Source organism: Phoca vitulina, unplaced genomic scaffold (genome assembly GCF_004348235.1).
Source record: "Phoca vitulina isolate PV1807 unplaced genomic scaffold, GSC_HSeal_1.0 scaffold1, whole genome shotgun sequence".
In the NCBI taxonomy this organism is placed as follows: domain Eukaryota; kingdom Metazoa; phylum Chordata; class Mammalia; order Carnivora; family Phocidae; genus Phoca; species Phoca vitulina.
The window spans coordinates 104,978,154-104,992,128 of record NW_022589704.1 but is presented as its reverse complement, the minus strand read 5'-3'; the positions used below and the strand labels follow the sequence as shown (position 1 = coordinate 104,992,128).

Sequence of the window (13,975 nt, the reverse complement as noted above, 5' to 3'; positions counted from 1 at the left end):
AAGGGAATGAAGGTGATGAAGAAGAAAAGATTTTTAAAACATTAATACTCAAGGAAAATGAAGATATGCTTTTACTTCTCGAGATTTTAAGGCAGCATAATACCAGAATAGCCTAAGGAGGCTCTAAACACATTCAATTTGGGAACTGCAACCACTGATAATCTCACTTATTCAAGGAGAAAATGTGTGAGATATTAAAGAAACCCATGTATAAGGAAGACTCCAATAAGCTCATAATTTTTATTACTTATGATATATATATACATATACACACACACACAAGAGAAAGGAGGCCTTCATTAGAAAGACTATTATAAAAAAAGTATTGTAATTTGAAAAGAATACAATAAAATACAATAAAATAAAACATGCAATAAAAACTTTCAAAAATGAGTGAGGATGGCTAGCCTCTAGATCTAAAAATTAAATACACATTAAATATTCATGGAGCATACAGCCGTTGTCAGACACTGATCTAGGTCCTGGGTAGCAGAAAGGTAGGACATGAGCCCATCTTATAGAACAGACTGGTGATTAGGTGGGGAAGCACCAGGTAACTTGAATTTAACAAGATAAAACCTAGAACTGAAACATAAAACCGAAAAGGGGATCACATGACAAGGTCCAGGAGGCAAAAAGATTTCAAAAGTAGGTGATATTTGATCTGGCTGTTGAAGGGCAATCAGAAGTCAGCCTGGTGAAGGAGAAGGAGGATTAAAAAAAAAAAAAAAAGGCAGCTGCAAATATGAAAACATGGAATCCGGAGAAAAGCTCATGTCTTTGTAGGGAACTGTACATGTACACCCGGTGGAAGTTGAATATAGGGGATGCAGCAAATGAGAGGGGCAGAGAACTGTGGGCTCTTCCAAATGCTATGAGGAGCCCTCGAAAGGTGAGTCAGTGCTCCTCTCGGGAAGGTCTTAGAAGCAGGGAGATCACCAGAACAGCTGCTGAGGTGCTGGTTGAGGAAAGGGGAGGGACAAGCACGGCTAGGGGTAGGCAGGCCAAGGCACATAGGTACCAGGACCCACGGGATCACGTGACTGAGGTTTGCAAAAGAAATCTGCAGGCATGGGATTTTCAAGCCAGGTTCGAAGAAAGAAAGAAGAGGGCCAAAGAAAGCAAATGAAACAGAACAAAAGCTTCCCATTGGGGTCGACTCTGCAATGTTGATGGATGACTGAAAGACAGTGAAGGAAGGCCTGCTTTGACTTCTCCAGCAGAGAGAATGCTTTTCAACGTGGAAAGGGTGGACTATATTAAGAAGGAAGTGAAGCCGAAGAGAGCTCAGAAAAGAGGAAGTTCTATCTCTTACTATCACTGCCTTCCTTCCCACAGGCCAGATGAATTTTTTAAGCTACTGAAAGAAAATGCTGGGGCAGAGAGAGGCAAGTGTCTTCATTTCCCACTTTCCTGTCATTGCCTCTTATACACTAAAACAACAAAACCCGGAGGCCTTGCCCCTGCCTCCCTGTGTACCGGCCCCTCCTACTGCCTGGGGATCCCCTCTGTGCTGGGGAAGTCACTACTCAACTTTTGAGACCCAGCTGAGGTAGACGATATCTCCTGAATCTTTCTGATACTAACAGTGACACCTGCTTACTTTGTCCTCTCTCTCCATTTGGCTCCCTTTTAAGATTCCTACCAGGCACATTCAATCCTTTTTGGCATGTTTTTATTTACATGCTCGTTACCCCATCTTGGACTCTCAGCGATGTCAATCATTCAACAAATGCTTACTGAAAGTATACTGCATACCCAACATACCTGACAGGCACAGTGACTGCCTTTTCGAAGTCTAGACTCTAGTCTAGTCGGAGAAGGCATAGGTCAAAGAAAAAATTGTATAATTAATTAATTATATGCAATCACAAAAAAAAATGCTTCAAAGAAAAAAAGAAATACAGGACTTATAAAAGTCCAGGAAAAGGCCTTGTTTATTCCTTATATCCCTTAGGGCTCTGCATGATACTTGGTGTATCTTTTTTTCTTTTTTAGGATTTTATTTATTTATTTGAGAGAGAGAGAGAGTGAGAGATAGCACAAGCAGGGGGAGAGGCAGAGGGAGAGAGGTGGGGAGAAGCAGACTCTCTGCTGAGCAGGGAGCCCGAAGTGGGGATCGATCTCAGGACCCCAGGATCATGACCTGAGCTGAAGGCAGACGCTTAACCTACTGAGCCACCCAGGTAACCCATGCTTGGTATATCTTAAGTGCTAAATAAAGTTATGAACTGAATGAATAAATGAGGGAATGAATGAATGAATGAATGAATATGCAGGTATTTCCAAATGTTAAAACTTGAAGTCTTAAGAAATTACAGAACTGTAAGTTCTACCAATCTTGAGCAACATACTCAAATGGAATTTTGAGAAAAGGATTTATAAGCCCATAGGAAAAAAAAAAAAAAAAAAAAAAAAACAGTTCCCCAGAAACTACAGTGGGTGTATTAACAACAAGTAATTTCAGAAGAATTACATGGTTGCCCATGCTGAGATTGGACTGATATATGTATCCATTCATTCCACAAATATTTATTAACTACTTATTTGTGCCTAAGAGGTACTGAGACTTAACAGACAAGGTGCCTGTTCTCATGGAACTTATATTCTGGTTCAGGGATTTGGGGAGGCAAACAACAAACAAATAAGCCAAAACAAAAGAACATGATTCTGGTTTGTGATAGGCACCAGGAAGAAAATAAAATCACATCATATAGCCAGGGGATGATGGTTGATGCACAGGAAGTAGGGCAGGAGACTTTAGAGAGGTGACCAGAGAGGACTTCTCTGAAGAGGCGGCATCAGAATAGAAAATTGCATTGGCTGAAGGAACTAACTATGTAAATTCTTGGAAAAAGCTGTCCTGTGCTTAGGGAACAGAAAGTGCAAAGGCCCTAAGGTAGAAAAAGCCCGGCATGTTCCAGGAATAGCAAGAAAGCCTCTAAGGACAGAAAGAAGTAAAAGGAATTTGAAGAGATTGGCATGAAGCATCCAATAAGAAACTTTACTTGCCAGAAAGGAGTCTCGATTTTATTTTAAGTGAAGCAGGCAGGGGAATGATGCAATTTTATCTCTTTTTTATAAATATCACTTTGGCTGCTGCCTGTTAAATAGGTCTGGGGACACTGTGGCATGGAGCAGGAAGTCCAGCTGGAAGTCTATTTAAGTACACAAGGTGAGTACTGACAGAGGCTTCAGCTCTGGAAGCAGGAGAAGTACATGGATTTGGGATGTGTTTTGGAGGGCAGAGCTGACTGAGCTACTATGAACTGTAAAGAAGTTGAGACCGAGCCCTGAGATTTAGCATAGGTCACAGTGAGCTAGAAGGGAAACCAGGTTTTTAAAAAGTGGAAGTGGCTAATTGAACCAAATACTACTGAGAGGTTGAGTGAAGGAGAAATATGAGAAGTGGCAATTGGAGTTGGCGATGTGGAGGTCACTGGTAGTCTTGACTAAAATAGTTTCTGTGGGGCATTCTACATCAGTTGGGGTTCCCCAGAGAAATAGGATTAGGTGATTGATGATGATAGATGATAGATAGATAGATAGATAGATAGATAGATAGATAGATAGATAATAGATAATAGATATGCAGATAGATGATAGATGATAGATATAGATAGATAGATGATAGATAGATAGATAGATAGATAGATAGATAGATAGATAGATAATAGATAGATGATAGATGATGATAGATGAGAGAGAGAGAGAGAGATGATAGATAGAGGTACAGATACAGATACATATATAGATATATTACAAGGAATGGCTTACACAATTGTGGGGGCTGGCTAGACAAGTTTAAAATTCATCTGTTATGTCAGGTCAGGAGGGGCAGGCCAGAAACTCTGGCAGGAGCTGAAGCTGCACAGCACAAGTAGAAATTCTTCTTCCTCAGGGAAACCTCAGTTCTGATCTTAAAACCTTTCAACTGACTGAATCCAGCTCACCCAGACATCAAGGCTAATCTCCTTTACCTAAAGTCCAGTGATTGTAGATGTTCACCACATCACCGAAACTCCTAAATTCGTGTTTACTTTAGTAGCAAGACTGCAGCCTAGCCAAGCTGACACTTTAAACTGAACACCACATGTGTACAGACTGAATAGAATCAATCGCAGCATGCTGGGAGGTGAGCAGGTAGAGTCAGTAACCACGGACAAGATTTGGAGAGAAGCTATTCTGGGAAAAGAAAGGTGGAGAGGGAGAAGTAGCTGCTAAGTAGGGCTGTAGGGCTTTTGTTGTTGCTGCTTTGTATGATAGCTTGTCCAGCAAAGTTTTATATTTTTAGGAATGATCCAGTTGAAATGGGAGATAAGATGATGTTGAAAGAGAGTTGGGATCCAGAGGACAGGCTGAGATGTGTTTTTAGATAGAAATGAGGGACGTGCCCCCCCCTTTCACTCAAGAAAAAGCATCAAAGCACCGGGACTAGTGACTGAAAAGGACCAGGTCCTGGCTTGAGGATGGTCATAGACCTCTGGGTCCAGCAGCTCCCCCAGGTGGCTAATATCCCATCACTCACACTAGGTACCAAAAGGTAACTTATCCCCTGAGGGGATGCATTCATTAGGCAAGGAGTCTACCTGGAGAGGAATCTATATAGTACTGGGCTATTCCAAATCAGGGGCTGTTACGTTGGTCAAGAATTGGGCTTTACCAGATCTGTGGACTTCCTAATATTGTAGAAAAATCTACCTATAAAAAATGTTACTGTGGGCACTTTTCCTTAAGAGAGGGTCCTTTACTGCCATCAGATTCTCAAAGGGATCCAGCAACAAAAAAAGCTGTACATGTTGCTCAAAGGTCTCTTTCACCCTACAGTGTGCTATTTAACTTGATGCTCTGAGTCTTTCTGTGCACGCACACAGAACAATGTGCATGAAGAGCAAGGACAACAGGCTGGACTGGCAGAAAACAATGAGGACAAGTTAAATAGTAATAAGATTGTTACACCTAAATAGATTGGTGAAGTTATAATATAAATAATCTTTTTAACTTCAGCATGAAAGCTTCATGTTGTACTTAAAAATAAACCTCAGAGTAGTGACAACTGTTATCAAGAGAAGAGGTAACAAGAGACTCTGGGTGTGCCAGATATCCCCGGATAGGAAGCATATACCCTCATAGACATTCTATGCTTTGTGGAAGGCAGTGTCTCCCTAGCCTAATGGTTTGTTGACGTATCTGTTGTATTAACACATTCTTTCTGGAAGTGCTTGTTCAAGATAAAGACAATCATTTCACAAGTAAATCCCCTCCGTGCAGAAATTTATTTTTACTAGACACTCTGTGTCCATAGCTTCCATAGGGAGCTTGTTAAATACTCAGCTTTCTGGGTCCCTATGCCCAGAATCCTAATCCAGGATGTATAGGACATGGCTAGGCAAATGCATTTTTAAGGACAACTCCAGATGATTCTGATACAGGCATTCAGTTGACCACATTACAGAAAATAGTACAAGCATGTAACCAAATAGACACTTCAATAGGACTTGTTGAACTAATTTTAGTGGTAGCAATCACATGTGTTCATTCACTGGAAGTCACCGGGTTTTGGCATATAAGCAGGAGGTGTCACTGCTAAAGTAGAAAAATAATTTATGATGATGCAATTTTAGATTTAAATATAAAATGTATAGGGGAGAATTATAGGAATGATTACATTTCTTGCATAATTGTTACTTTATTCTAGAGTGATTGCCAGCTCTACCCATGTTTACAACCTTTCTTATTTGCAAGATTAAGCACCACTTCTACATTCAGTACCAACAACTCACAGACAAATGGATGGCCAGCATAATTCCAGGAAAGAAGCATTCCCTGGGTTACACTGGGTTGAAATGTTCCTTTTCCTCCTCTTCTAGAACACGTGAAGAGGGAGAACATTTTTTCCTCATGGTTTTGAAGGAGGGGCGAATTTATAATACCTCACCCCACTTCTGGGAAAGAATGGAGCTCAGATTACTCTTCTACTTCAAGGACCAATGATGCTCAAACTCCAAGAGCTCTTAACTTTGAACTTTGTGTTGTTAAGCTCTTATCATGTTATCACCACAGAGCTCCTTCATTCCTACGCGGAAGGGTTTTTTACATTTTCAAACGTGCAGAAGTTATTAGAGACTTGAAAGAACGTTAAAACAATTGAGATTGCCATCTCAATGGCAATTGAGATAAACTGGTTCTACTCAATTATAGATAAACTAGTACCATGTGGGGAAGGCTGCTCACAACACACCAGCGTGAGGGTACATTTATACACTTACTATAGGAGCATCCATAGACCTCCACCCTCATGCCAATCTTTCCACTTGGATTCCATTCTAGGGGCACAAAGCGAACGAAGCGGGCTCTCACGGAGTGCAGTAACTTGTGGTGCATCACGCTGTCAGCATTCATGTTTCCTGCAAAGGTCTGCAGAGAGAAAAGGAGGCTCAGTGAGGTCTATGATACTATTGCATCTCATGCCCATGCCCAAGCTCAAAGCATCATTGCAAATCCACATATGTTACTCCAAGAAAATCCTCAAGTTCTCACATATGTCAAATAGAATCTGACTCTCATGAAAATTCTGAATTTAGCAGAGGGAGTTTCTCAAAGAATAATGTATACCCCTATTAGATGCATTGAAGCTACCACCCACCCAAAGCCAGCTCAAATGCTGAAGATAACAACTGAAAAACAATAAGGGTGACAGCCAACTTCTCATGAGAAATGGTGGAGACCAACCAATGCTGAAACTAGGACACCATCAACTTGGCTTTCTATACCCAGCAAAAATATCTTTCAGTTCTGAAGAAAAAAATAAGCATAATTTCATTAAACAAAAGCTGAGATAATTTATTGCCTACAGACCCCCACTGCTAAGATTGCTAAATAAGTTCTACAATCTAAAGTAACTGATTCAAGATAGAATTGTCAAGTTACGGGAAAGAAGGAATGAAGAGTACTCAAAGGGGTAAATATGTGGGTAAAAATAAAAGACTAGCTTTCTTTCTTTTCCTAAACTTCTTAAGTTAATGCACAGTTTAAGGGAAAAATAAAAATGTATTGTGAGATTTATAACATATATAGAAGTAAACATATGTCAATAAAACTATGAAAGATGGGATATAGGATAAATAGAATTACACTAGTATAAGGCCCCACAATTTATGTAAAGTGATATAATACCAATTTGATGTAAACCGTGATAAGTTAAAGATGCATGAAAATAAACCAAAAAGGTATAGCCACAAAGCCAATAAAAGAGAAAGGATGGAATATTAAATAATAATAATAATAATAATAATAATAATAATAATAAAACAAGAACAACAAACCAGCAACAAAAATCCCAGTTTAACACAAAATAAGACGGAAAAGAGAAACAAAGGAATAAATCACAAAGAAGAAAAGAAAAAAAGGAATTTCTAGTAGACTTAATTTTAAGAAACATAATTACATTAAAAGAAAAATGAGTTACAACTCTAATGAAAAGTTAGAAATTGTTAGCCTGGACAAAACAGTAAGGCTCATCTGTGTACTTTGTATATGATACTTTTTTTTTTAATAGTAAAGATACTGACAGGTTGAAAATAAAGGTTGGGAAAAGATATTACATGCAAACAGTAGGTATACGAAACCTGGAATTTTTGTATTAATATTAGACAAAGAGGCTGTATTGCAAGATAACAACTTCTCAAAATTACAAAGGGTCAATTCATCATGAAGAAGAAAAACAAAAAACAAAAACAAAACTGAATGTGTTTGCTTCTAAACAGAGATTTGAAATACAAGAATCAAACCCTGACAGAAAAAAAAGGGAAGAAACACAGCAGTGACAGTTACAGTTGACTTTTAATATCTTCCCTCATAACTGATGGAACAAGTGGGAAGAAAAGCCAGTGAGGATATAGAATATTCAAACAGTGAAACCAACCTAATTACTCTTCATAGAAGATTGAACCACTGCAGATTAGATACATTGTTTTCAAGCACACATGGAACATTCACTAAGAAAGACCCTATTCTATACCATAAAGAACTATACTTTGTTTTCTGACCACAATTAAGTTCAGGATTAATAATAATAAATTATTTAGGAAACCCTCAAATGTTTGGAAGTTAGTCAACACACTTCTAAATTACCTATAGGTCAAAGAAGAAATCAAAATGGAATCTAGAAAATAGTTTGAATTGAATAATGATAAAAACACTTTTATCAGCATTTCTGGAACACAGCCAAAGGAGACCTTAGAAGAAAGTATGTGGCTCTAAATGCTTTTTTACATAAAAAGAAAGAAGTCAAGTTAAAAAAAAAAATCTACATTTCCATCCCAAGATGTGAGAAAACTAGTAAATCGAACTCAGAATATTAGTAGATTGGATTACTACTCAGTAGTAAAAAATAACCAGTAGCACCTACAACAAACCATGTGTTGAGCAAAAGAAGCCAGCCCTGAAGAGGGCATACTGCATGATTCTATGTTCATGAAGTTCTAGAAGGGGCAGAACTAAGCTCTGATGATAGAAACCGGATCAGTATTTTTTTTTTTTTTTTTTTTTGATGATGAGAGACAGAAAAAGACTACCAAGCCCATCCATCAACTCACTTGAACAGAACATCCTTGTGAGATAGAAAATCTGTATTATCTTCATTTTAAAAATGAGACAACTTAATTTTGGAGAGTTTAAATTGGATCATAAATCCTAAATCACGAAATTACCAAGTTGAGACCGGATTACAGAGACTCTGATGAAAGTCCAGTGACTCTGATTTAATTCCCATTATCACCGCATATGTCGGGTTTCTGAAACCAAGTATTGCCCCTGGCACAATAATAGCTCCCAGTTTCGTGGGGCTGCTCCACACCAGACACGTCCTAGGCCGGCCTCTGCATACTTTAGCTCACTGCACATATCATCAGGAAGGTTGAGCCAGCTTCCTCACTAAGGAGGCACCCCCACCCCCGCACATGTACATTCAAACTTTCTGAACTTGCAGTACATCTTATAATTGTGTAGCCAGCCCATATAGGGCTCCCCACCTCACCAGCAAACTCTGGGAATCAGAGAGGTTAATTGTGAACGTCATTATATATAGTATTTCTCAGAATAGTTTTTTTGTTCTCATCCCACATCAAGCAGTAATATACTGAATTTGAGCACAGACCTTTTACTGTTGTCATACTGTTGGATAAATGGCATCATCATCATCATCATTATTATTATTATTATTATAAAATATCATGCATATGGTTCTTGACAAAACTGTTCATTGATTTTGTCCCTACATAAGAACACAGCGCACTAGGTAATCTTTCTTCCCCCATGTCTCCCCCTGTAGTTAAAGAAATGTAAGGATCACAGAAGTTCAGTTCCTGTGTGCTTATAAGAGAAAGCAACTACATAGAAGGGGGCTCACCAGGGAGAGCATGGAGGAGAATGCACAAGAAAATGAGAGTGCTTGAGTCAGCATTCAGCAACTTCCACTTAGGCATTCATTCCCTGACAGTAAACAACATTTTGGCTTCTGAATGGAAGAATCGTTGGTCATACTGAAGGTGCTGATGCTCTTTGTACTCTTTACTAGGCAGCTAAATAGAGTAGGCACACACTAGGAGTCTAAGATGGGACAGTAACTGACACTTATCAGTGGAAAGTAGAAGGGTCTGGGTTAGCTGCCACCAGAGCAACTCACTTGGCTTCAACAAATACATCACATTGAACCAACCCCACTGATGACTTGGAATGGCAGCAAGATCGTAGTCAACCAGGTATCATAGGGAAGATGTCATTAATTTGCCTAACTGCAGTCTGAGCAATAACTAACAAGAGCAACAACCAAATTCTGCCTCTGTAACCTTGACAGGGAAGATCAGGAATCCTCAGGGAGACCTATTTCAAGTCTGGTGCTCTGCCAAACACCATGCTGCCTAGGGGTCTCTTTTAAAAGAAGCAGTAGAGTGGGAGAGAAAGGAGATGAACTTTGAGGGCTAACCCTAACCATCCTGCTGATTTGCCCTGTTGTCCCCATACTAGGACTGTAATTCCTTTGGGGATATCGACTGTATCTTATTTTAAACTGGAATGCATAGTGCATGGAACACAGTATTTCTTTAAAGATTTTATTTTATTTATTTGACAGAGAGAGAGAGACAGCTAGAGAACACAAGCAGGGGCAGTGGGAGAGGGAGAAGCAGGCTCCCGGCCGAGCAGAGAGCCCGATGCGGGGCTTGATCCCAGGACCCTGGGATCATGACCTGAGCCGAAGGCAGACACTTAAGGACTGAGCCACCCAGGCGCCCCGGAACACAGTATTTCTTAAAGGTATGGTTGAAATGGCATTCAGTAACCTAAACCAAATTTGTGCATTGTAGTAATCTCAGAATCAGTGAATTACAAACAGCACCTTGACATAGCTCACACGGTTATTAGTAAGTTGCTGAATTCACTGAGTGAATGAATGAGCAAAGGAGCGCAACTTTTTTGACTCTTGGTTTTCTCATCAGGAGAAGAGTAAAAATAAAATCTCCAAGGCAGTTGTGAATATTACATTAAATACTATATGCATATGACAGTAGACATAGTAAACTCTCACAGATACAATACATTCACACAGAGAGAAAGAAATTTCAATCACTAATTCTTGCGTAAAAATATCTTTGTGTGAGAGTATATTCTAAAGCAGTGACTTTAGTAATACCCTCAAGCCCCATGCAAGGCATTTGTCAATCATACTTAAATTTTCTGAATGACATTCAAAGGGTTTTCCCAGGAGGAAAAAAAAAAAAAAAAACAGTACAAACTATAGCTAAGGAAGGACTAGCAGCTCAGAGCTAATTAGAAATACATTTTTTTTAATTTAATAAGATATATTTAATAAGGCAGAGGGTAATTAAAATGCAAACTGCAGAGTTAAAGCTAAAATTGATAAACCCGCTCAGGCTTGTGTTCCAACTGCTATGCAGGGGTATGTGTGGAAATGGATTTCAGGCAGGCACTTAGAGAAAAGGAAATGAGAGAGATATGTATAGGCACTGGACACTATTGGCTGACAGGAATTCTTTTTTTTAGCACTTAATTTTTATCATTTTTTATTTGAGTATAATTGACACACAGTGTCACATTAGTTTCAGGTGTACAACATAGTGATCTGACAAGTTCATATGTTATGCCGTGATCGCCACAAGTGTAGCTACCATCTGTCTCCATAAGGCGCTATTACAACAGCATTGACTCTATTCCCTAAGTGATAGATTTTAGGGGTGTAAAAAGGAAAATTAAACTGCTGAATTCTTTTTTATTCTACTCTGGTTTGTAGTACGGTGTCCATGACATCATTATATCATGATAAGTGCAGATGTCATATATCTATTTGAACTTCATAGGAAGAGTTATTGAATTGGGCTAGAAGACTACCCTGAACTTGATAGCAGTATAAAAAGGGCCCCGCCTCTGTCGCTTGATCCCAATAGTTGGCAAAGAGGAAAACTAATCCATGCCATTATCCACTCTGTCTCCTTTGCCAGTGTGGCCTCCAGAGTAGAAGAACAACTCAAGGATTCAGGGCAACAGTAGAGAAAAACTGTCACTCCGACTTGACCTTGACCACAAGCTGAGTGGGGCTCTCAGGTGGAGCCCTGATAGTTACAATCACACACTCATGTCCTGTTCCCTTCTTTTAGGAATGATGTGTTCCTGCTCTTTCCAGGTTGTGTGACTGTATCACTGAAGAGATATCTGTTTCCGCCTTGGCTTCTGGCATTAGAAATGCCCTCCAGCATGAGGTATGAATGCTTCCTCATTCCCCTATGAACCCTGACACAACCTTTGTCACACATGCTCTTGTGCAGTCAATGGTCAATTGTCATTTTTCTCTTACTCTCTCCTTAACTGCCAGTCATCCTCTTGAAACATGGCTACTGCGTGGCCAGTTCAGAAAACGGAATCCTATGTGAAGTCCTAATATTGGCCACTTTATTATTAATTTACCAATATTAAAGTTATTCACATGAAAATCTCATCAGGTATGAAGTCTCCAAATGCAATAACCCATCACATGCATTCTTGCTTATTCCCAGTAAAGGGAGATAGTGAGACTTGCCAGCAGAAGTTAGTAAGTAACTAACCTGGGGGTTGCCAGGAGAGCCTGGTCTTCTATTATAGGACCTGGAGTGAAGGGACATTGCAGTAAGGGCCAGGCCTAGAGATAGAAAGGGACTAACCGCTGTGTCCAGGGTAAATCATGGGTGAAAACCAAGATGGAACGACTGTTGAGCTCTTCAGTCCTTTTATGCTCCCTGCAGTGGCTTTAGTAGGGTATCTTGCCAACTCCTTTTCCCTCTCCAGCACAACCTGTTTTCTTATCTTGCTTTATTTTCTTTCCTAAACTCATCTTGCTTTATTTGTTTCTCTGTCCATGCACTGCAAGCTCTAAGAGAGCAGGGTCTTCTGGAATCACAGGTGAGGCCCGGAAAGATCTGCTGAATGAAGGAAGGATCCATATTTGTTCCCCTAACTTGTTTCATTATGGAACCTGGTATTTTTTTTCATGGAATATCTTAAAGGGATTGTGCTCCGTAGAAATGTGCACATAACATCATCTTGAGAGAATTTCATATTCACCGATTTCGGTTGACAAGCCAAAGATAAGATTTATAAGACATTTTCTCAATGAAAGATAATTAGTTGAAGGGGGGATTGAAACAATACTACATATGGGAGTTCCTTCCACTACCACCACTAACTTTATTTTATTTTTTTTATAAAGATTTTACTTATTTATTTGAGAGAGAGAGATATAGAGCACAAGCAGGGGGAGTGTCAGGCAGAGGGAGCAGCAGACTCCCTGCCGAGCAGGGAGCCCGATGCAGGGCTTGATCCCACGACCCTGGGATCATGACCTGAGCCGAAGGAAGACTCAAGTAACCAATTGAGGCACCCAGGCGCCCCAGCCATAGCTGACTTTAATGTGCTTTCTTTTTCCTCTTGAAACAAATTTAATTTTTTTAATTTTTTTATTACTATGTTCAATTAGCCAACATATAGTACATCATTAATATACGATGTAGTGTTCAATGATTCATTAGTTGCATATAACACCCAGTGTTGGGGCGTGTGGGTGGCTCAGTCATTAAGCGTCTGCCTTTGGCTCAGGGTCCTGGGATGGAGCCCTGCATAGGGCTCCCTGCTCTGCAGAAAGCTGCTTCTCCCTCTCCCACTCCCCCTGCTTGTGTTCCCTCTCCCGCTGTGTCTCTCTCTGTCAAATAAATAAATAAAATCTTTAAAAAAAAATAACACCCAATGTTCATCACAACAAATGCCCTCCTTAATACCCATCACCCGGTTACCTGATCCTCCCACCACCCTCCCCTCTGCAACCCTCGGTTTGTTTCCAGGAGTCCAGAGTCCCTCATGGTTTGTCTCCCTCTCTGATTTCTTCCCATTTAGTTTTACCCTCTTTCCCCTGTGGTCCTCTGCACTATTCCTTATATTCCACATATGAGTGAAACCATATGATAGTTGTCTTTCTCTACTTGACTTATTTCACTTAGCATGATCCCCTCCAGTTCCATCCATGTCGATGCAAATGGTGGGTATTCATCCTTTCTAATGGCTGAGTAATATTCCATTGTAATATGAACCACATCTTCTTTATCCATTCATCATGTCCACAATAGCCAAACTGTGGAAGGAGCCGAGATGTCCTTTGACTTTAATGCTCTTAATTCCTAGACTAGAGCCCTTCAGAGAGGCAAAGGGACAGCGGAGTCTCAATCTATATAGTTGGAAAAGCCTGTGCTATCCACACTGTCAGAAACTACCTGAGGGACAAGTATCACAAGGTGAGAGTGGGCGACACATGCTGTGCGTATTTCTTCCTTGATGTTATTCTGTGCCTGTGAGGGTCCAATTGTTGGCCTCACAAGCTATTTGTAGACTGTGGGTCTGGTTCCCACTGTCCTTTATATTTAATTAGCCAGAGAAC

At 39.9% G+C, this 13,975-nt stretch overlaps 1 protein-coding gene across 2 annotated transcripts in view; it reads right to left on the bottom strand.

Annotated features, from left to right (window-relative positions):
- The window catches only part of CNTNAP5 (contactin associated protein family member 5), a 792,175-nt gene that overhangs the window by 446,478 nt on the left and 331,722 nt on the right, over positions 1-13,975 (bottom strand). For both annotated transcript variants that reach the window (XM_032412450.1, XM_032412460.1), the window contains exon 4: positions 6,270-6,417. In XM_032412450.1, coding sequence (XP_032268341.1) covers positions 6,270-6,417 — 148 coding nt within the window. The remainder of the gene's footprint in view (positions 1-6,269; positions 6,418-13,975) is intronic.